Genomic DNA, 24,467 nt, shown 5'->3' with positions numbered 1-24,467 from the left:
GGAATTTCAGTTGCAATTTCACTTTAATGAGGAAGTAGCCTGAGAGTACAGCACGATACAGAAGGACAGATACACTGACCATCACATCCATTGCTTTAGATGATACCTGGTGTGTGATATAACGTGTCATGATTTGCACCAGGGTGGGATGACTAGGCAAATCATGTGAATGGAGAAAAGGCTCATAATTTATAAAAATGCCACCCAGTGTACAGGAGGATGAGAGTTTCAATTACAGAAGCGGTCAGATGGAGAGGATGCAGCCAGAACAAAGTTCTCTTCTGGCCAGTTTTCTGTAAGCCCCAGAAAATAAGGTTTATGGTAAGTAATTCATTCATTCATAAGACCTGCTTTAGTTGTAAGTGATCTTATATTTTACAATCCTATTTCCATTGTGTTTTGTTGATGATGTTATTGTAAAAAAAATAAAATAAATAGTTTTAGAAAACAGTTCTGTAAAATTTCTGGAAAACAGTAAGTCTCTGATCTAAACTCAGTGTTATATCTGTTCATTATTTTCATTCTATTTTGCCACCCCACATAACATTTATATTGTCAAATATGTATATATTTATAATTGTTATACAAGGTCAGAATATCATTGGCATCAGTTTTCTGGTAGCCTCCGTTACACTAAATGCCATATCCACACATCTCCTGACTCAAGAGGAAACTGTAGTACCTGTATAGGAAACGTCCAGTTTCCTCAATCTGAATAATATACTTCATTTTACATTTGATCTATTGTAGCATTGTGTCAAAGTTTACTAAGAACAAAATCACACACACATGTACACATGTTTGTATTCATATTCTTGTGGAGACCATCCATCTATTCACTTCTACTTGCAAAATCCTAATCCCAGCAATGAACCAATTTTTCACTTACTCAGTTTGGATTGGCAGGGAGGGGGGGGGGGGAGTGTCCAGGATCCTCAATAAGGCACAGGGGACACCCCCAGAGTCATCAGTCACTTGATACTCGTCCGATTTCTTAAACAATGTTACTTGCTGCTTGTCAGATGAAGGCGAAGCGGCGCAGTCGCAGAAGGTGCTGTTGTGATTTAGTGTAGTGACAACGTCAAAGATCTCCTTTTTCTAATCGAGTTGAAAACGATCCTATTTGAGATAAGCATTTATGGTGGAATTATTTTAATTTAAATGCATTAATAAAGAACTCACTAATCCTCAAGGAGACTATACTGGATTTTTATATGAAGTGATTTTTTTTTGTATTTGTATATGTTTCATTCATCTGAAAACACTCAAGGACCAGTCAAATGAAGGAAAAAGAAAGTCAGCTGTGCTCCTCCCCAGGCACATCGAATGGGAAGCGTCCGAAAGCCAGCGTTTGGCGATGACGTAAGGGCAGGCACTTAAGCGACTTTTTGAACGGCGCTGGGACAGAACTGTGCAGACTTCCCTGGAGAGTGTGCAGACTTCACTGGAGAGTGATCACACCAGCGGGACGGGGCTGTTTACGAGCTGCCGTCTATGGGTGATCGCACGTAACCAGGGACGAAGGAAAATTTCAAGTTTTGATTATAGTAATATTCGTAGAAACTCGCGTGCAGGAATTCGGGCACTTTGCTAATTTATTCTTCACCGCGAGTCGGGTGGGATAGGGCACGGTGGCACGCGTGGAGGAAAGCTGGATGGCTCGCCGTGGTCAATCGCGAAGCTGATTTTAACGTCTCAGCACTTTTTGAAACTCAGAAGATCCGAGGATCCACAAAATTGCATTTCTTTCTTTCTTTCTTTTTTTGGTGCAACATTTCCAGCTGTTCATTTTAAAGGATGACGCTGTGTGTGCCTTTGATGCAGTTTGCGGTATTGGACCGTTGCTTCTGTTGTCGTGCAATGGGGTATGACTGACGAGTCTAAAAAGCGGCTGTGGGAAAAAAAAAGAATTCCATACTTTCTCTGCTGGCTCGTTAATGCTGGAGACCGCTGCTAGGCGGCTTTCGGGTACTGAGCCACGGCGCCAATCCAAGCACAAAGAGTGCAGTGATTCCCTGAATGGACTGATGGTTACCCATCTATGAAAACACGCTTCCAAACTAGATGCGCTGGCAAGCGGCGTGCAGCGATGCATTAGTGCTGCTGGAAAGCGCTGTTGCCTGCAGTTGTCTTTACTCTGTTAAGGAAAACCATTTTTAAGTTAAAAAAATGATTTCAGAGGAAAGGAACAGTTTCATATCTAAGGATGCCCTGACCTTCCCGGTGGGCATACTCATTAGCTCGCCAAAAAGACGACTGGCGAAGCTGGGGAGAAAGCCGAGCAATAGGTAAGTACGGTAAGCAGCCAGCGGGACACCTGCCGTTTACCTGTTTTATATCTACAAAACAATAATGCTACAGTTTACAGTTTTATGGTACAGCTTGTGAAAACCTGACACATCGTAAAGTTCACTTATACAGTACGTGGTGTTTCAGGGCGTATCCACCAATTTTCGGGTGTTGGTAGAGTATTGTCATAGTTTTACAGCTATTTACAGTTAATTCTGCGGTATAATAATAATAATTTCTGCAGTGACGTGGCAGTAGCTAAAGTCTAAGTTTTGCTGCCGCTATAAGTAAATCCAAAATGGATTTTAGCGGTTCTAACCGATGAAAAAATATTCAAAATAAATCGATGACTTCATGTGAAAATATCCGCGGTAGAAGTAAGACGTTTAAAAATACAGGAACAACATACCAGTGTACATTACAAAAATGCGCTTAGTGGAAAGCATATACGCGGTTGCGATTGTTTATTATAGAGCCGTGCTTAGTGGCAGTTATATATTTCATACTCAGGAAATGGATATACTCTTAGGCATTTAAAATATCCTTGATTTGTAGGACGAAATGTAAAACCTTGTAGGTATAATAACAGTAGCCATTAATATGTTTATTTAGATAATTATAAAATTGTTGAAAAATTATAGGAAGGTTTTCCACAGTTTTTGAAGTACTTTGGATCTTCTACTCAAGAGGTTGGAAATTCTCAGAAAGGCCAATTAATTGTTTTTGCAGGATGTCTTCTGATATATTTTTCACAATATTTATCTTTTTAACCAAGAGTCTGAGAATCTTTTTGAGTCAGGACTTGTGCATGGTAAATTTGGTTGACAACTGATATTTGGCTGAAGATGGCAGACTTTTCAGAAGTTAGAGAATTATTTTCACTTGTGTTTTTGTCACAACTATGCCTGAGTGTAAAAACATCTTGATGCAGCATCTGAGGACTGTAGTTTACATGCATTTAACATCAACGTTCACTTCTCAGAAGAGGACTGGATTTAGTACTTTTGAACATAGAACCTAACCTGCATTTCTCATTGGCTGTACCCAGCTGTATAAATGGCCAATGTATATGTTGTTTAGGTATGTTTTAGCTAAATACAGTAAATGTATCTGAAACGAGTCACAAATTCATTTAGATTGAGTTGGGCATTATTCTAACCATTCATTTTCCAGAGAAGCTTGTTCATTGCAGGTTTTCCTCTGAGCCTGGAGTCTTGCTCAGAAAGCACTTGGCTCTCCCTGTGGCATGTCCATTTATCGTAGGGCACACAAAGCACTTCAGAGACATCAGTTCCCGATGCTGCACACCTTTGGACTACATGAAGAAGAACGGTACTTTAGGGCAGTGTTTCCCCACCTGGTTCTTGAGGACCTCCTGCTGGGCCATATTTTTGCTCCCTCCCAGAAAGTGCACATTTTTGCTCCCTGCTGGAAGGGAGCAAAAATATGGACTGTCTGGGGATGCCCGAGAACCAGATAGGCAAACACTGCTGTAATGCACCCAGTGGAAATCCATGCAATTAGGAGACGAACACTCATGCAGACCCAGGGGCAGGATTCATATCCAAAACCATTGAGGTGTGAGGTCATATTGCGAACCACTGATCCACTGTGTTGTGCCCATGTATATTTTTTAAATGCAGGATTTAGGACCAGATGTGCATAAAACATTTGGACTCTGTGTGCAGGAAGTCTTTGTATTTTTAATATCTTATTCATTTTTAATAGTTTATTTAAAGATTTTATTTATATTTGTTATTATTACTTTTATTTTAAAAATGGCATAAATTTTTTCTTGCCCCAGCTTTTAAATTAATCTTAAAAAGCAAAAAGGAAAGAAAAAAGCAATTGAAAAAACTGCTCTTGTACTTCTGAGCTGAGGATATTATTGGGGCACAGTCTGCTCTTTGTTGTGATTAGTGCAAGCGTACCAGGTACCAAGAACATGTGCGTGTCTTACTAACTCTGGTGTTTGACTGAAACACACAAAGCTAGAAGGTGGGAAATGTAAGAACGGAAGGAGCGTAACAGAAACAAACAGTCTGTGTTTAGGTTTGAGTCTGGAGTCATTTACAAGGAAAACAAAGACTTTAGCTGGGTTTGTCCACCTCTAAATGTGCACTAAAGAGCTTCTCAAGTGCTATAGTACTCAATTACATAATTCAGTAGTGTTATACAGTATGTACCCTTGTGCTTGGGAGGACTGTTTAATGATATGCAATATTGTTGAGTTTTGTCATCTACATCTACTTATATGTGTTTGATCTCCCTGCCTTTTAACCATAAATTTCAACTTCCTTCTCTTTTAGAGATGATGACCTACATGGTGCAAATCAAATTAGGAGTAATTAGAAATTCTAGCTCGTCTGCATTTTTATGTACAGATGTTTCCAAAGTGAGATATAATTAAGGAGCAGAGGGTTAGGGTTAGCCAGTGTCCCGGGAGCAATCGGCGTTAAGTGCCTTTCTCAAGGGGCTCAGTGCGCATGATCATTCGGCCAGCCATGAGATCTGAACGGGTGACCTTTCCATTCTGGGAGTCCTAACCCACACACCGCCCTGTTTCCACGATGCCCACGGCCGTTCCGATCTCCCCACAGCTCCAGCACATCTGGCACCACCACGAGATCAGCGGAGAGCGCCAGTGTGAGACAGCCGGCCAAGAGCAAGATCCGGCGGCACAACAACCGGCTCTCCACGGTGTTTACCAGGAGCACCTCTATGTGGGAGAGCTCTCAGGGCTACTCTGGTGTGGAGGGAAACATGCTGGTGAATGATGACCCTTCTGAGCTGTCCAACCAGATATCCACCCCAGGCATCCTCAAAGTCTTCGGCAATGACATCTGCAAAGGGGCCCATTACAAGAGCGTGCTGGCCACCACTCGTTCCAGCGCGAAGGAGCTGGTCAAAGAGGCGGTTGAGAGGTATGGGTCTTTAAAGGCAGGGGCCTCAATCTTACTGCACGTCATATTAGTTTCCTAAACGGATTGCTGCTCGGAGATCAGACTTCGGTAAACACACCATTGGCTTTGTCGTTGTGGAGTTGTTCTCAGTTGGACCAGAAGGTGCTTGATAGTCTAGAGTGCATTGTTCGGTTAAGTATAATTGCACTGAAATGTTACAGATGTATAGAAAGGGATTATATGAAACTTAACCTCGTCTAGGAGAAACAGCAGAAAGTAATTTTCAAGTCATGAAATCTTTGTGAATGTAGCTGATCTTTCCAAGATTCCGAGTTTAGTGCTGCTTTTGTGCATCATTTTTAGAGCGAGGGAAACATTTGACACAGATATGAAGGCCTTCTTTATCCCTTACCTGGAAAAGCATTTAGCATGTGCTGTTTGTATCGCTTTAACATATCCCCACTCCAAACTTTAGCTTTCTGTCATAACAAGGGAAAAATGGGAGAGTCTCCCATCGCTTAGCAGCAGCCTCCCAAGCTTTGTACTGACTGCTAGGATTGAGAGGATACATACACGCATTTATTTAGCTGGGGGGTATTCCGGAAAGCTTGGTTAACTTACCATTTGGTAAATCATAACCTCTGGGTTGATATACCCCAAACCCGCATACCATGAGTATGTTGGTTCCAAAACACCTGAGAAGAGTAAGTTCAATCAACCTCCAATTGGTTACCCAGAGTTAATGCGCGTGCACCGTGCATACATACATAAAGACGTTTTCAATGGATCGCCGATTTCACGAGTCAGAATGGAAAATCAAAGTGAAAAAAAGAGAGCGGCATACTTCACAGAGGCGGAGTTGGAGGTTTTAATGCACGCATATGAGGAATTCAAGCCAATAATAATGAAAAAGCAATACGGCTGCATCGGCTAAAGAAAGAGTTGGCTTAGCAAAAAATAACGGACAGAGTAAATGCGTGAGTGTATTAAATTGCAAATTTGACATCGCCTCCCCTTTTATTATAATGCAAAATAATTAAACACGTAACCCTTCCGCATCCTTTTGACTGTTAAATCACTATGAAAGCATTTACTTTTCCTGCCATTCATTTCTTTAGGTTAAAATAACAATGTGTATCGACTAGGAATATATGGTTTCTTATTTAATAAGGTGTAATCCTTCTGGAGCCAGAAGAACTTTGAGCCAAGTCAAAATGAAACACAAAAACATTCTGCAAAAAGGTAATATTTGATTACATGATCACTGAACTATTTATTAAACACGATTTAGTATATTCTTTCTGTCATGTAGCTAATAGAAAAAAGGCTGAAGCCCGTCTAACTGGCAGGGGCCCACCACCACCTCCCCTCACCCCATCTGAGGAGCTGGCTCTGTCCCTTAATAAAGGGCGACCAGTGGTAACCAGCAAGTAACCATTGTACTGTCCTGTAATGATTCAAGTGTACAATACAAATATAGTAAAAAGAAAAAAACACATTGTATAAAGCAAAACATACCCTGCTGAAATGTCTGCCATAATGATGATTCGTGGAAAATTCTGGCATCATGCACAGATCCTGGCCATTTTGCCTCAACATTAGTAATGATGTGCGTTGCCTCACATATTACCTATAGTTAGTGGAAAAAAGTAATGAGTTTGATGATTTTAACAAGGCAAAAAATTAAGGATACAAAATCAAGTTACCTGCACATTGATACTATGAATAGATTTCCTATTTACATAGCCTCCCTCATTTATTGAAGGAGCTTTAATAGGAATGTAGGTGCTCTCAATGCACCCAATTATGAATGAATGAATGAATGAATGCCTTTTATTGTCACTATACATGTATTACATGTATTCCAAATTACATTTGGAAACCCTGAAATAGAAAGTCATATATGGAAGTATCAAGTGTGTGTGTGTGTGTGCAGGATGAATACATGTATAGATATAAATAGTATGACTACATATTAAATATGCGTCATAGATTTTACTACAAAGGACAAACCTACCACTCCGTGGAATTCCTCTTTAATAACACGCAGAGCTTTATGGACAGGGAACTGTACAAACGTGTGTAAGAAGTGTTAAGTACCAGACATACTGTGCAAACGGCTCTACACACAGTTGCCTTTCCCACATACTCTGCGTCGCCCATATTGTACAAAAAATGCCCTGACGCAAAAATCCGAAGTGCTATGCACAGAATGTTTTCTGTGCTAAGCACAGACCCGCGGTTTGGGTTTGTGATATTTGCAATATGCGGTTTCAAGAGATGTTAAGTAAATTAACGATTCTTTCGAAAACTGATAATGCTTTTTCAAATAATCATTAGGAAATTAAAAGACATCAATATGCGGTCTTATAACTGTCTCCCGGCGAAAAAAAACCTTGTATAATTTGTGCCTCCACGTCCACAGGATCGTCATCAAAAGGGCACGCCATGCTCAGTAACCTTCTGCAACAAACTGACCCTGGAACATAACCTGCTACCGAGCAGGTTATATTCAGAGAGTAAGCTGCTATGGTTACGTACATACCCAGAAAATTACCCCCGTTTTTGGAACCGAAAGTTGAGGTTATCCACTAACTTACCCTTAAACTTACCCGGGTATGTCACATAACCTGCTTTCTGGAATACCCCCCTGACGTGTTCATCAAAAGCAGCATGTGTTTGCGAGGGCAGGGTTAGACAATGTATGGAGCAATTGGTCTTAAGGGCATTGTTCCTGGGCTCAGTAATGTTACAACTCTAGCTAGCCATGGGATTTGAACCTGCAACCTTCCAATTACAGGCACGAAGTCTTAACCCACAGCATCATACACCATGCTTATCAGTACCAACCTCCCACTCTGTGCCCAGGTACTGTCTGGACAAGGCCGCCGCTGGGGACTACGTGCTGTGTGACGTCATCGGGCATGTGGGCACAGATCGGCAGTGGAAGACGGAGTGCTCGCGGGTGGTGGGCGACAACGAGAAGCCACTTATGCTGCAGTCACTGTGGAAACCTAAGGAGGGCTATTCCCGGCGTTTCGAGATCCAGAGGCGGGCCGCCGTGGAGGAGCGCGACGCGAAGGAGGTGGACACCATCACAGCAGGCACGGCTCTATGTTATATTTAACTGAATATCTTGTTACATACAGCAATGCGTTGGCGCCCTGTCCTGGATTATTCCTGCCTTGCGCCTGTAGTTTCTGGGATGAGCACCGAATCCCTGCAACCCTGTATAGGACAAGCAAGTATAGAAAATGGATGGATGGATGGATCTCGTTACGCTATGCGGCCCTGCTGACCCCAGCTTGTTAAGTACAGAGTACTTTCATGCATGCTTTCAAAGATTTTAGAGTAAACATTATGCTTTACAGAGAACTAAAAACAGCAGTATTATTAATATTGAAAAAATATTTCAGGATAAGATGATAAAGAATCAGAGAAGATGCTAATTTGTTAAAGTACATTAGACTAGTTCTGTTTGGAAAATCCATGAATGTAATGATCACTGGGGTAGTTTGTGACGGATGGTGATTATGGGATGGATTAATTAATTGCTGAAGCTGTTAGAGGTAGGGCATTGCAATGGAAACTGGAGGCAGAACACAGAATGAAGCTGCGGGGCATTGCAATGGGAATTGGAGGCAGAACACAGAATGAAGCAGTGGGACATTGCAATGGAAACTGGAGGCAGAACACAGAATGAGGCTGCAGGGCATTGCAATGGAAACTGGAAGCAGAACACAGAATGAAGCTGTGGGGCATTGCAATGGGAATTGGAGGCAGAACACAGAATGAAGCAGTGGGACATTGCAATGGAAACTGGAGGCAGAACACAGAATGAAGCAGCGGGACATTGCAATGGGAATTGGAGGCAGAACATAGAATGAAGCAGCGGGACATTGCAATGGAAACTGGAGGAAGAGCACAGAATGAGGCTGCAGGGCATTGCAATGGAAACTGGAGGCAGAACACAGAATGAGGCTGCAGGGCATTGCAATGGAAACTGGAAGCAGAACACAGAATGAGGCTGCAGGGCATTGCAATGGAAACTGGAAGTAGAACACAGAATGAGGCTGCGGGGCATTGCAATGGGAATTGGAGGCAGAACACAGAATGAAGCAGCGGGACATTGCAATGGAAACTGGAGGCAGAACACAGAATGAGGCTGCGGGACATTGCAATGGGAATTGGAGGCAGAACACAGAATGAGGCTGCGGGACATTGCAATGGAAACTGGAGGCAGAACACAGAATGAGGCTGCGGGACATTGCAATGGGAATTGGAAGCAGAACACAGAATGAGGACCTCATATCTTGTCACTGGCTAATGCTGTGAGGCAGGTGTCTCTGCACATCTGCCCCTAGCGCTTTTGTCTGTCAAAGGCTTAATGAAGACTCAGAGTTAGAGAGCAGAGCCTGGCTAGTCCAGAGAATCAGAGGCATTTTGTAACCATTTTATTATTTATTTTTATAATAAATTTAAATGTATTTTTTTAGTATTGAATTGAATGTTTTGTTTTACAGGCTTGCATTTAAAGTATAATATTTAAAGCTAAGTAAAAAGTGTGTAGACCATTTTAATGTAAAGATTTTTTATATATTGTAAGACATTGTTTATTCTTACGTTATAGTTTCAGAAAAAGTTGATTATTCCATGAAACAGCTTAATTTAAGGCTTTTCTGCCCTTAATCATTCTTCAGCCAATCTAGTGAATAAAGCAGTCAGTGGGTTGAGTAATGGAAAACAAGATCACTAAAATGCATTTATGTGTTTCCATTTATGGCTTGTGGTTTGAATAACTATTATACGTTCAGCTCTGTCCTGTTGGGCAAGAACAGCACTGACAGCTCTCATCTGCATTGCTTGCCGATAATGCTGTCAAAGGGCAGCGTTTGTAAGAAGAGCAGCCAGGCCTGCGCAGAGCCCTGTTAATCGGTTATGGTGGATGATCTAACGCACTGGCATCCTTCTGAGAGCTGCAGAGACCAGCGGCTTTATCTAGTCATTTAAAAATAATGTGCTGATCCAGAGCATGATAAGCGGCCCTTTACCAGTGGAACACTGGCAGCGGTGTATTTGTTCAGCTGTATTACCGTCTGCAGGAAGCTACGTGAAGCGCAGATCGGCTTTGGCATTGTGACGTCTGTGCCCTGCTGTTTTAACGGTATCATAATAGCTACTCGTTAAACAGCCAAGCCCATGATGTGGCATCCACGGCAGAGTAAATTTCGGGCCTGGCAGGGCGCCACGTCCATGAAGCGCCGTGAGAAACGCTGGGGAGTAGGCGAAAGAAAATACAAACGGAAAGAGTGACAGCGTGAATCCTGTTTGTGTTAGCGGCCGGAGCGTGAGACCCCCGGCGTCGCGATTGTGTTTCTCTGTGATCTCCCCAGGCTGAGCTCACTCTGGTTACCTGTTCTGGGTCTCTGCGCGTGTTAATTAATGCCGTGTTTTTCCTTTCTGTTAGATCTCTTTAACGCTGACTTTGGCATACCAAGGTTTATCTCCTCCACACCAGGGACCTGTCCCACTGAACTCACGCTTTATAATGTTTTCGGCAGAACAGCTTGAAAAAAAAAATCTTCCCATTTCCACAGCTGACCGTGATCTTTAGCCGAAGTCTGTTGTGATGTCTCTTAACAGGAGAGTGATGGATTTTTTCTCAGAATGACGACAGACAAAGCAAATGTGTGCTTCATATCCTAAACAAGTTTTTGTTTACTAAACATACTTAAAGAGTACAGTCAAACAGCTTAGCTGGGTATTTTTCCCCATTCCTCCTCCTCACATTCTCTTGAACAGAAATAGCTTGAATGGATGGCAGTACTTGAATCTTTACCTAAAAAGTATAGAAATATAAATTCAAGCATCCATAGCATTTTTTTCCCTCTATGAACCACATTCTTTGACTTTCCTCTCTCTATTAGTACTGGGATCTTTACATGAAACGTACACAAGTCTGAATGTAAAGAGCCTTGGCATTTGTTCCTCTGTACAAATCTGCATTTTCTGGCTTTCCTCTCTGTTGGTAGCCTACATTGATCTTTACCTGAGATGTATAGAGGCAGAGTATACAGACTCCTGTCATTCCTTGCTCTTCAGACAGCACGTTACTGACTTCCCTCTCATCATTTCCTCCACTCTACCTCCGCAGGCATAAACGCCCAGGCGCGTAAGCTGCAGAAGATCCGATCCCGGGTGGCTTCTGCCTTCGGCAGTAGAGGACGCAGGGGCGTCGGTGGTGACGGCGGCAGCGATGCGGATCGCAGCCCAGGCTTGTGGAGGAGCCTGAGCGAGATGGACCTGCCCGCTGAAGGCGAGGAGGCGGTCTGGGAGTGCGGGACCCTGGCCAGGGGCCGCGTGGAGTCCGAGGCCGACAAGGAGACCTGCTGTCCGGGCGCGGAGAAGGAGGACACGGAAAGCAGCGATGACAACGGCACGCAGTACTCCATCCACCCGCCGTTCGACTTCCCCTACTTCCTGCTCCTGGAGGGCTACAGCTACAGCCAGGTAGGCTGAGTCTCCACCTGCTCCCCTGCACCTTCCACACCCCCTCACTCCTGATCCTGGCGCAGTAGGTAACCCGGAGCTCACTTTCTCTGAGGCTCATTTCCCCGGGGGGGGGGGGAACGCGGCTTTAGAAGTGCACACCGATCTCTTTGCCTGGTAAAGATTTACAAGCATTGCGAAGGTTTATAAACGGCAGAGAGAGTGAAGAGGATCGGATGCAGTGTGGTGGAGTAAATCCCAATACCTTCCGGTCAGAGACTAGCAGCAGTAGAAGGTTCTAGCATGGTGCTCAAGACCAAGACCTATAGCTATAATTACCATCTGACTGCCAGCATTGAGATTTACAGCAAATGTTTCCTTTTCATAAGTAACCATCCACTACAATGTCTACTCATTTACGTTCTGCTTGCATGGGGCTGCTTGCGGATGAAATGATTATTCATTCTTGGCGGCCCTAAGTGAAAACAAAACGCGAGCTGTACTAAATATAAATAATGCATTTGAACTTCAAAGGCTTGGTGTTTTATATTTTGGGATGGGATTAAAGGAGAGAGAGAGGCTTGAAGGGGACCGCTTGGCCGGACGAAAGCCAAGCGCTGTGATTAGGGGAATAGAAAAACCCGTCGGGCCTTCCTGACAGATTAGCGGGTCTCTGACTGACTCCAGCTGAAGCGGAGCTGACAGGTGTGAGACACCCGCAGTCATATCAGCGGCTTGTCACATGCAGCCATGTGGCTTTGTGCTTTGCTTTAACAAGCTGTCACCCCGGATCCGGTCTTATCGGCGTCATATACACAACAGCGATATTATAGATTTAAATGCTAAGAAAAAAAACAAGGGAAATGTTACAGTAGGCCTGATGTACTGTAAATATATAATGCTGAACACTGACAATTTGGTCCTGACTAGGTTTTCTGTAAACCTGTAATATCCTGTGTAATACAAAACTCGCCGTGATTTTGTTTCTTAATCCACCTTCCAGATTTCTTTTTCCTTTTTTTTAGTTCTGTCCCCCAAACATCCACTCTCTGCTGAGTTTTACAACTCACAGGGTCTAACAGAGGCTTCAGTGATGGGTCGGATGACTAATGACAAAATAGTTGGGGCTTACTTTAATAAAACATAATGACTGTCTTTTCTGGTTTGATGACTGACAGAAGCACAGAGCAATATTAATCTTCCGTCCGTCTTATTGTTTGGGCCTCAGGATGTGGGCTATATACCCTCCCAGCAGCAGGTGCTGGCCCCCTAGCCTGGAGCTGTGGGGTAACTGGGAATGAGCAGAACAGGATACTTTAACTTGGTCAGAATGCAGCTGAATCAGTGATCAGTGAATCAGCGAGAATGAGGATCCCCAATGAGGATGGTGAATATAAAGTGGTTTTAAAAATGGTTAGTTGTGTAGCATTAGGTAATTTCCTGCAGAGAATCCAAATGTTTTAGGATAAAAATCTGGAATGTAATTTTAAAAATGGGTCTAGAAGTATCAGTTAGGTTAAAAGTAGCTTCTGGTGGGTTTGTGTGTTTATAGAGCAGCATAGGTGAGTTTATTAAATATTACCAAAAATTACAGAACTGTATTGGAAAATAGGTATTCTTGTGTTTTCTCATATAAGACGTGAATAATTTTCTTGTTTCATTGTTGAATGTAAACTTTGAATAAATATATTCTTCAGAACTCAAATATACAGGGGCGGTGGACAAAATAAGAGAAACACATAGGTATTAATATCAAAGAGTAGGGGCACTTCTTGCCTAATAGCGGCTGTCTTTCTTGGAACGCTATTCTGAAGTTGCCGTAGTAGGACAGCGGATGATTCTTCATGAATAATGGCCTCTCGTTCTTTGAGCGATGAAGCAGGTGCATATGCACTCCAGGACATCCCATAAATGTTAAATGCTGCTGCGTTTTGGGAACTAATTTAAAGGATTTAAATTCATACTGGTGTTTCTGAGACCACCCTGGAATATGTTTAGCGGTGTATGTGGAAGTATTATCACCTTGAAGTATGCGGACATAACGAGGGGACAGTCTTTGCACCGATTGCATGCACCTGGTCCTGAATGACCTCTTACTTCTTGGCCATTATATGACCATGCAGAGCATGAAGACCGCCATTACTATCAGGGATTCCCCACCATATTTAAGAGCTGACAATTGGCATTTTGCTTTGAAGGCATCCTTTGACTTTCTCCAGACATAGACAACATGTAGGGAAAAGGTTGATGACTCATCAAACCATATTGTTTCCTTATAATGCAGGGGTGCAGGAGTCTTTGTGTATTGGCCCTGCATACAAAAGCTTTCTGAATGGCAGCTCTGCTGTAAATTGCACCTTTGTGAAGTTTACAAAGTAGTTTTTGTTGAGACTGTGTCACAAACGTGCTGATTCACTTGCTGCTGTATTTGTGTGGTGCTTAGAAACTATCCTGTTAAGTGTCCATGGGTTCCTATCAGTCAGGCAACAGTTGTTCTTTGCTGATGCAGTTTGTCCATGTTTTAGATACGCTGTTATAATTTTTGAGAGTTTTTGTGACTGATGCCCCTGGAATTCAGGTAATGACTTTTTTAACATGAGTTGCCTCATGTTAGTTTGAAAATTGACACGTCATAGTTCTAATTGTCAGACCTCTTTTATAACTGACACATACTGGCAATTATTGTGAAGTGACTGACCTTTTTAGCTGCATTTGTAATTGTGATTTAGTTACTTCAAGTTGAATTCCTTTTTTATATGCTTCTGTTATTTTGTCAACTCTGTATATTCTGTGAATTCATTCTCTCTTTGCAGAGAACCGATTGGCCTGCTATTGTTTGACTAAATTCACCCAGAGATATTATATATCAACCACATGTCAACTGCAGCCACATCGTGTTTGTTGATAAAGTTACAGATCCACGTGACCTCAACAATTTATGGTTTTGTGTTCTCTGGACAGTCCAACTGCTTTCCAAATGGAGTGTGGAGAAGTCACGTGGAGAACTGAAGAGGAAAACATATATTATATTTAAGGGATGTTTTAATAGTAATGAGAACTCTTTGCTTTATATTTAGTATAATATCAAAAAAAAAACAATGGACAAAATTAAAGAGAATAGTAATGCCTTCGGCTTGGACTAGTAAAAAAATGACTGGCATCATGGAGGAGGTTGGTCATAATTTGCCTTACTGGTTGGGTCCTTGGCACTCAGTACTGAATTCCATAATTTAGTCAAACTATGATTAGTGTCATATTCCTGTAAATCTCTTTACAGCTCAGCCATATTTTGAGTTTAAATATCGGATTTTAATTGCTTTATTTGATTTGTGTCATATTGAATTTGTGGATTAAAACATTTTAATCACCTCCTGAATTTCTGAGCTCCTGTGAGACGTTTCGTGGTTTTTCTTGGACGCTTCTTCCAGGTCTAGGAAGCTGTCATGAACACTGTCAAATTTAATAATAAAATGCTGTGTTTCCTGTGGATCAAAAGGTTTGGCATGGGGGCAATGTGACCGGGGTGGGGGCGGTACTATGGGGAAAAAATGCAGACAACAGACCATTATTGTAGGTATGGTAACGAACATTTAGTAATTATATGAATTAATATAGGCTATTTATTTTTCAGTGACAGTTACCACTAATGTTACTAGGTTGCCATGGGGTAGATTAATGGGCACACTTTGCCGTTTTGCTCCCATTCCGACACGACACATTAACGGTAAAATAGCGATATTAGCGGATTTCAGTTTGCGTGTGAATAGGGTATAACAGAGCGAGGGGAGAGATGTGTCGTCGCCCCCCACCTAGCTAAATGCCTGCTCTGTTTGCCCACCTTGTCTGTTTTTCTTTTCCTTGGAAAATGAGTAAGCTCATTATATTAGAGCTTTATAAGAGCGTCTGCTAAATGATAACGTAATATAGCCTATAAGTGCCGTTGACCGACTGAATTCTGTAACACGTGCTTGGGGGGTTGGGCAAGAAGGTTGTTTCCTGAGTAAGTCACTAAAGTGTTGGATTAGATGATTGAGTAGCTGGTTAGATATTTTTGTGCCGTTGGCTGCCATGGAGAAGCGTTCCCAGCAGAAACATTGAAATGACTGTGTTCCTTCCAGGATTTTCTCATCTATCTGATCAGTGGGTCGGGTACCACCTTTGGCCGATGCAGTGACTACTCGACAGGTGAAGAAGTGGAAAGACCAAACGTGGATGTTCACCTTGTGGCACCAGACATCCAGCCCCAGCACTGCTGCGTAAGGCGTGTGGAGGTCTCCGGCCTGGAGGACAGGAGGAAGGCCATCACAGTGCTGAGTCCTTTCCATGGTGCCCTCATCAAGCGCAATGGCATCCTTCTAAAAGATGAGGTTGAGCTCCAATCTGGTGACCTGATCCATCTGGGAAGTCACTATATCTTCATGTTTAAGGACCCAATAGCCGCTCCAGAATGCCAAACACGCCTCTGGTTAAGCAAGCCCCGCTGTGCCCGGACGGAGTCGGTCCTCTGTCACACATGTGGCTCCTGTCTCACCGAGACCCAAAAGAGGCTACCGGGGTCGGAGAATACCCCTCCCAGCCTCCAGGACACAGATGGCCGAGATCTCGTCTTGCAGTATCCGCTGGAACTGGAAGATCGTATCCTTCAGGAGATTATCGCTATGGCGGATCCCCAGAGCGCCGAGCCCAAGCTGACTCCGGCATTCCTGCTCTGCCTGTGCATTCAGCATTCGGCCACTCGGTGCCAGACAGCAGAACTGCGCCGCCTTCTCCTCCGGATCGCAAGCCAAGTGCAAGTCGCTATGTGGGTAAGCTTCCAGCACCACTGTTTTACCTTTTACCCGAGGTGTCCTCAGGCTCTTTTGAGTAAAGGCTTCTGCAATATCTTGAGAAAATATGTCCTCATTTTTTGCATCCGTGTCTTTCAATGGATCTGTTTTCAATTATTAAACTTTTAATTGGGTACTCTTCATTTGCTCGTTGCAGGAAAGGACCAAAGAGCTTGCAGCGATACAGCCAGAAGTGTGAGTCAATGCTTTTTAGCAATTGTTTTATATAATCCGAACTATATGTCGATATTGTTGTTTGTCACCCCTCTCCCACCAACAAACTGTATTTGATCATTTTATTGGGCTTTTTGTTAAAATGACGTGAATATCGTGATCATCTGGGGAGGGGGGGGGTGGTGCTATCTTTGTCAGTGATACGTACTTCAATACCGAACGGCTCTGTCTTTCGAAACACCAGGGGTGCTAATGATGGGCAGCCAGAGTCAGCAGAAGTGCGCCTGCCCACCATGGATGAACTGATCCCAGGCCTGCAGCCGCTGGTGCTGTGGATGGCTAACTCCATCGAGCTGCTTCACTTCATCCAGCAGGAAGTACCCAGCCTGCTGCCGTGGAATCCAGAAGGTACGCTAAGGCACAAGGACAGGTACTCCTCTCACCTCCTGATGATAACACTCCAAGAAAGAAACAAGGCAGCGTTTGCATTTACACTGTGCATCTGTAGCAGTGGTACCATTGTGAGAGATACTGTACTTCTGCTTCTCTAGAGAAGAACAAGTCATACTTAAGTTCAGTAATATATTATTTCTGTCAAATATACAATGGCGATCTTGTGGGTATAAATAGCCGTTTGATTCATCCAATCAAAATGACCAAATGATTAGCAGTGAGTACTTTAATAGGTGATGTTTTCATGATTCTTTCAGGCCTGGTGGATTCTGATCTATCACGGTCAGCTATGGAGGAGTCAGTGACTGTCCTGGAGGAAGTCATTATGTTTACATTCCAACAGTCAGTCTACTACCTCACTAAGGTGAGCAACTTCATTCTCATCTGTCCCACAACGTCTTTTAATCCCTAGTTTCTCTGAAATGAGGTGCTAGCATGTGAAGACAACTGTATAGCTGTTTAGATAGTACAGATGTCCGTGAAAAAGCCCACCAAAGTAAATCTAAATGCAGAAAGTGCACAGATAAACAGTGCTGTCTTCTTGCAAATAGCTGACATTAACCAAAGAAAATAAAGGTCTTCTCCTTGGGCAGGAACATGTGCTAGATACAAACCATATGGAGAAATGATTAGACCAAGATGTAGAGAACTTAGCAGCACTTTCAAAATGATAAAGCTGAGCTTTATGTCTGTGTTGCACAATACATGTTCATCACCTGGTGCTCAGATGCTAGCTTTGCAAGTTCCACTGAGCGGTTCTCATACTCCCAGCAAGGCTCCACTCGGCCTGATTTTGTTTGTGACTCACAAACTCGAATCTGTCCTACTTTGTGCGGCTCCCAGGCCAGGCTTTGGCTCACGTTTTCAGTACTGCTTCAGCTTGTGGTTTTTTTGCCTTTACAGACTCAGCAAGTCTCTCTGAATATTTCATAAAATGCCAGCAGATAGTAATGGAACTAATTTTCATGTCCATGCATCTCAGTGATTAAATCAAATTTCTTAAAATAATTTTATTTGGTTATATAATGGCTATCATTCTTTTTGGATCTGGAATGAATTTCCTCTTGCCAAAGTTTGAAAGAATAATTTGCCGCATACACATACCCCCATGGCTGCTTTGGTCATTCTTGTTTGCTCAGTAAGGGAACATTGTTCAGCTTCACAGATCTGAGAGATGTGGTTTGTATGGAGGCGGTACTCCTGGGGGGGGGGGGGGGGGAGGGAGAGAAGGGCTTGCATAGGGATGGAAAATTAATTCACGGAACATTTGGACAGGGAATAGGAGGACAGTGATTGGTCCAGGATGTCTATTACTTTTTAATTGGCTTTTATGTTGTATGATTTTATACCTTTATATGTACTAAAACATTATTATTATTATATTATAAAATATGTTTTATCTGCTTAGTTAAAGAAGAAAAATGAACTTTTTTTTTCCAATTCTTTGGTCAGTTATTCAGTTGGATTTTTAAACCTTGAAATATTTTTGATATGGATCAAAAACTTTGGGATAGAATCATTCCTTTACAAATACTGTTAAAATAACTTGCTTATAGTCATCAAATACTCCCCTCAGAGTTTTTCATTTTGGGTCTTTTAAACATGACAACATATGGGAAAAATAAATCTGCGGTATTTTTTTTTTTTTACTTTACCTTGATAAGCCTACTTTGCCTTGTGGTAACCTGTCTGTTTTTGGCTGGCTACCTGAGGCTAATGCTGCATGCAGCATTACGGTTTCCACTGTATTATATCAAGTGGATCAGATTGTCAAATTTTATGTCAAATGATTAGACTGTAGTTTCTCAAGTTTTTCAAATGAAAAAATCGTTTTAGTTGATGTGAGAAGCATGAGAGTTAACATGTTGCAGGACAGCAATATGAGTGGCTGTTTGTTCTCTGTCTATACAACTCAGTGACTGTTTAGAGGCACAACCAGTAGTCAAATTCTTGCATTTCCGTGAAAGGGGCACAGGAAAATATTCCTACATCAATACCGAGCCGAGCAGCTGTGTCTTTTGAAACACCAGGAGTGCTAATGGTGGGTAGGCACAGTCAGAAGTGCTGCTGTCCAATCCTGCTGTGTGATGTACTGCGAGCGGATCTTGGACAGCAGGAGGACCATTTAGACATGTTACCCACATAATGGCCAATCATCGTTTTTTACTTACAGGCCATGTAGGTGCTAAAACCCAACTGCATTCTGGTCCTTCATTTAGCTTTACATTCTTTTATGTTCATCGCTGATTGATGGTAATAAAAATGATATTGGATAAAAACCTTTGCTTTTTGGTAGGCTTTTGTTCTGAATGAAGAATAGAACATGATACTTCAGTTAACTAAATTAAATAGTATTGGAGTTAGTTGTGTTTGGCTGCAGTACCTGCAGACATTTGGCTTAAATTTGTTTCTTGTGCACCACTGCATATATCAAACTTCTTAAAATTGAAATTTCATATATGTCAGTGGAAACTAAGTTGGAAAGTAAAATATGAGCTTAAGAGCCATATTATTCAAAAATGACTTCCTAAAGGCAGAAAACAATACCTTTACTAAAATGTGAGCCTTAAGTATGAGAAATAAAGGACAACATCTTTTAACTTTTAACGATTCTTTTAAACTCCATATTGTATTTCTGATGTTTTCGTTTTTTCGAACTAAGGTTTTGTGGTATTAATTGCCATAGACGTTGTCGTAAATCCTGTGTCCTACCCATACTGTTTCCATAAAATTTTTTTGGAAACCGTCAGCATTACCATAATCCTGGGGAAACTGGTTGGAAAAAAGAAAAAAAAAAACGTTCTGCTGGATGGTTCACACAGTTATTGGTCCGTGAATCACGGTACATCCTGTAACATTTTTCTTGTTATCCTGCCGTGTCTGTTGGCAAGTGACCTGCTAAGAGTAGAACCAGTACAATTCCACTGATGGCAAGGGGCGTCGAGAGGTTAACGATGATTTCAGTGAAAGCAGAATGTGCGTAATCACTTTAGCCAATCAGGAAGCAGCTGGAGCCAGAAGAGGAGTAGGGTTCATGGAGGGAAAGCATCCTCACTGTCTGTTTCCTGTGCAGGAAAGGGGAGCGGGAGGCGTGACCCACAGCTACTAAGGCTCCAGAGAGAGTCACCGACAGTTGAGTGAATGGGAATTAGCTACGTGGTGAATGTTACGTCATGCTGTATGTCACCGGATTATTCTGGGGTGAACACTGGCCGAGAATTTTTCACTTTTCTCAGTGTGGTCTATACAAACCAGGGACCTGTCATGGTCTGTGGCTAACCAAAGCAGGGAAGAACATTTCAATTAGAAGTGTTTTACATTAAACTGGCTTAATGGCTAAGCGACATCGACTGCCTCTTAAATATTGGAGGATGTTACGACCCTTAAATTAAAATCTGAATTGGTTCGCTGAACATTCAAAATGAAAATAGAAATTAAATAATTACAGAGAGCTGAATTTAATAACACAGGCATCATTGAAAAAGAAATCTTTGCTATAGATAAAATCTTGTGGCTAACTAGGACGAGGGGCTGGACAGCACCAGATGATTCTAAAAGTCCAGCAGAACAGGCTCTGTATATAGTAACACTCAGTACTAGCCAGTACCAAGAATGACCCAGTTTTTATCGTTCTTACTGCTGTCTCACAAGCAGGACACCTGTCCAGTGAGAGAAAATCCAGATAAATATTTTGTGATTAAAATATATCACTGTGTTTATAAAATTCTACTTAAATATTTAAATATCGTGTATTTTTGTTTCAAATCATATGTATTTTTTGTGCCACATTACATGATGGATGGTATGCTAATCGTGACCTGGAAACACTGTAAATATGGTACCTATTGTTTTGTAAATGCTGGTAATTTCCCATGATTTAAATTTCAGGCTCATTTGCCTCAGTGTCCCTCCCCCTCGTTGCATTTGTCATGCCCTAGATGAACGTGGAGAAAGTGTGGTGATGGTTGCCATAGCTACCCAGCCTGCACACCTGACTCTTGCTGCTCATTGCACTTACTCAGTGTAAAAAGAATAAGAAGCCGTGACTCAGGCTTGTCACTGTGGCTTTCATGGTCCTGTCATCAGCAGTGCATTAGTGCAGTTCTCTCCTAACTGTATTTGACCCAACTGTGTTGGTTCTGTGATGACCTGCAATATGTTTTGTACGTAAAGTGATTTCTGGGCCCTGTTGTCAGACTCAGGTTCTTAGGGGGAAACAAAATTACTTTGGTCTTAATTACATGACAGTGGCTCTTACTTCCCACAGTCTCATGGATTAAGCAGCCTTCAAGCATTCATGCCTATGGTTGGTGGGGTCAGCAGGACTACGATTGTATTCAAAATCACTCCCTAATAGTTCTTGGCGAAAAAACAATTCTCTCAGAATCATTAGATGACACCAATCAGGAACATAGGATATTGAAGGGGGCGTGATCTAAGTATGTATCAGATTGTATGGAGGAGATATCCCTAAAGAGTGCATAATATAATCAGTCTGCCCTTTTGTACTGCTGTTTGTAAGATAAGTTCCAACTGACTATATAATGCAGTGTAAAATACCCACAAATCACTGCAAATTACAGTGAGCAGATGATGTACACCATGAAGCTCGATCTGTACCACAATGCAATGGGAAGCTAACGTCTGGCGGATGACCCCTCGTCATACAAATGACAGAACAAAAGGGCAACTTTCTATACAAATGTCAACATATAGTGATACTAGCAATCTAGCAAAGACAAGCTGGCATTTAAATAACAATGTTGATGATAGTATAGTGAAGCACATGGTTCCAGTGGCAAGATAAGAGATGGGCGTGGCGTTGTCCTCCTTGCATCTTGGATTAGCTTTGACCAGATAAGTGGATGCTACAGAAATAGTAATAGTTTGATTTAAGTCTCTGATTGAGCTAGGTCTTCGTCTTATTACAGACTGTCAGGACTGAATTCTATTGTCCAGCAGATCAGGCGCACAATGGCCGTACTCATGTAGTAATGGTAGTGCTTATTTTTAATTTTATTAATTCCAGTGGTGGAACTAGGCCCTCTTTCCTCGATGGCCTTGACACTGGCCCCATTGTCTCGTATGCTAAGGGCAGTGAATAAGTGAGCTGTCCTGCTGGAAGTGTGGCAGCATAAGTACTACACAGGCGTCCCGGCTCACTCCTGCGGCCTCACAGCAGCCATGCGGCCTCACAGCAGCCATGCGGCCCTCACAGCAGCCATGCGGCCCTCACAGCAGCCATGCGGCCTCACAGCAGCCATGCGGCCCTCACAGCAGCCATGCGGCCTCTGTCTGTCCTGCTGAGAAGGTTCATCTGAAACCAGCTAACGCTGTGTCCTTCACAAAAACGCTTATTTCCTCTTGTGCTTCACCATACGTGGTCTCATTGAGAATAGTTTCATTATGTCTCAGTCCTCCCCCTCTCTGCAACCATTGCATATTTGGTCGCTCTAAAAGCATTCAGCAGTGCGCATGCAGACTCTGTTCTCAGATTAGTGGTGGGTATTTTTTTTTTTGAGAAAATTTATATCAAAAACAAACAGAGCAGTGAATAAGGTTAACTGACTTTCTAGACCTAGAATAACAGAGATTAAACTCGGTGTTTTCTTTCGGGGTACTCCACGCAGTTCCATCTGCTCTGGGAGGAAGCAGCTGCTGGTGTTGCCCAGAAAACAAAGGCGTGTTTTTGCAGCTACGGTTCCTGTAGAAAGAGATGTAGTGACTCCCAGGACCGACTCTGAGCTCCTGATAAATGCTGCGGGCTTGATTTGACAGATTTACCCACCAGTCCATGCAACCTAATCCAGACCATTGAATAGATGACCACTTGAAATTCGATTACTACACGTGTTATTAAAAGTCAAATCTCCCCCAGTAGGAATCAATAAAGAATTATTGTTACTTTAATATCTAGTAATTCATTTGCACCAAGTAATGTTATATGTCAGAATGTTGGAAAAAACGTGAGTTCTTGGCTGTGGTTTTGGATGGAGTCTGCATCATTTTTGTGGAGTCTGCATACTCTGAAGAGCCCGGATGTTGGACGTTGGGCAGGAGATTCTTGCTGTAAGTTAGCTTTGGAGAGCTTCAAAAAACAATCGTATATTTTGAAAAATGACAGTGGCAGGCAGTTGGATGTATGTGCAGCACGTAGCTTATAAATTGTTTTTTGCATGCTGGAAAGAGAAGCAGAACCTCCGGAGCTGCCCGTCTTCTGGCCAGGACAGAACCACGGCTGCTGGAACTTAGTAGTGGGAAAGAAAGTAGCAGAAACACAAGGCTCTATTGCTTGAGGATAATTTAGCCTTGGATTTATGGATCTATAGAAAGGTCAGCCTGTCCTTTTTCATTTTGCCTGGACTCAGCAATCGGAAGGCCGGGTACTTCACAGAATTCCTCAGTAAGCTGTTTTTACAGTGCATTTCTGCTCTTTAACTTGTAATTTTTGCTGTTTTACTCCCAAAATGGCCTTGATCTTTAAGTTCCATCCATTCATCTTTCAGACGACTTGTCTAGTACAGGGTCATGGTGAACCTAGAGTCTATCCCAGGCAGCGCAGGGGACTAAGCAGGGCAGCACCCTGTACAGGATGCTAATCCAGTTCAGGGACCACATGCCCACAAAAGATAGACTGTTTAGAGAAGCATTTTGCCTGATTGCATGTCTTTGGACTGTGTGAGTGAAGCAGAGCATGCAAACACGCAGGTTGGGGGTGGGGTTTGATCCCCCAGCCTGGGAGCCTATAGCGCATAGAAATTTTAATACATTCATATCTTCTCACATCAAAAATTCATGAACCTGTAACAGCAGAGGCAGCATGAGTTGGTTGTGTTTGTAGAGCAGAAGCATTCATGTCAATTTATTTTTCAAAGGGCTGTAAAGTTAATTATTAATACATATTAAAGTCATATTTAGTAAGAAGACTAAGAGCAAAGTAGTGACCTGATTAACAGGAACATGGAAGAAACTTGCTCCTTTGCTGTAGAGTCCTGTAGAGACACTGGTCTCTACTCATCCCTCTCCTCCTCCAGACTCTCTATGCAGACCTGCCCGCCCTGCTGGACAGTAACCCCTTCTCAGAGAGTGGACAGCTGGCGGATCCTGAGGGCGTCAGCAGTGTCCTGGCCATCCTAAAGCAGACCCTGCAGCTGCTCAACTCGTTCCAGGTGCACTCAGAGATCACCTCCCAGCTTTTTGCCTACCTCTTCTTCTTCATCAATGCCTCACTCTTCAATGCACTGATGGAGAGAGGTGAGTGTAAACTCCATTGCTGGATTTCTGGAGCCTTACCAACAACTGGCGTCTGTTGAGTTCCTCAAAGACGTAGTTG

The 24,467-nt window shown here is 42.6% G+C and overlaps 1 protein-coding gene across 2 annotated transcripts in view; it reads left to right on the top strand.

Annotated features, from left to right (window-relative positions):
• The first annotated feature begins 108 nt into the window (after positions 1 to 108).
• Positions 109 to 24,467, top strand: part of radil2b (Ras association and DIL domains 2b) — a 34,221-nt gene continuing 9,862 nt past the window's right edge. The window contains exons 1-9 of one of the 2 annotated variants that reach the window (XM_023831251.2): positions 109 to 321; positions 4,890 to 5,213; positions 8,061 to 8,296; positions 11,347 to 11,702; positions 15,800 to 16,486; positions 16,665 to 16,702; positions 16,926 to 17,089; positions 17,392 to 17,498; positions 24,169 to 24,388. In XM_023831251.2, the coding sequence (XP_023687019.1) occupies positions 5,011 to 5,213; positions 8,061 to 8,296; positions 11,347 to 11,702; positions 15,800 to 16,486; positions 16,665 to 16,702; positions 16,926 to 17,089; positions 17,392 to 17,498; positions 24,169 to 24,388 (2,011 nt within the window). In that variant the 5' untranslated portion in view covers positions 109 to 321; positions 4,890 to 5,010. Of the gene's footprint in view, positions 322 to 1,250; positions 2,289 to 4,889; positions 5,214 to 8,060; positions 8,297 to 11,346; positions 11,703 to 15,799; positions 16,487 to 16,664; positions 16,703 to 16,925; positions 17,090 to 17,391; positions 17,499 to 24,168; positions 24,389 to 24,467 lie in introns of those variants that run through there. The other variant, XM_023831250.2, reaches the window with a different exon arrangement.

The sequence above is a fragment of the Paramormyrops kingsleyae genome, chromosome 5, assembly GCF_048594095.1.
Source record: "Paramormyrops kingsleyae isolate MSU_618 chromosome 5, PKINGS_0.4, whole genome shotgun sequence".
NCBI classification, from domain to species: Eukaryota; Metazoa; Chordata; class Actinopteri; order Osteoglossiformes; family Mormyridae; genus Paramormyrops; species Paramormyrops kingsleyae.
This window is presented reverse-complemented; position numbering and strand designations above follow the sequence as displayed.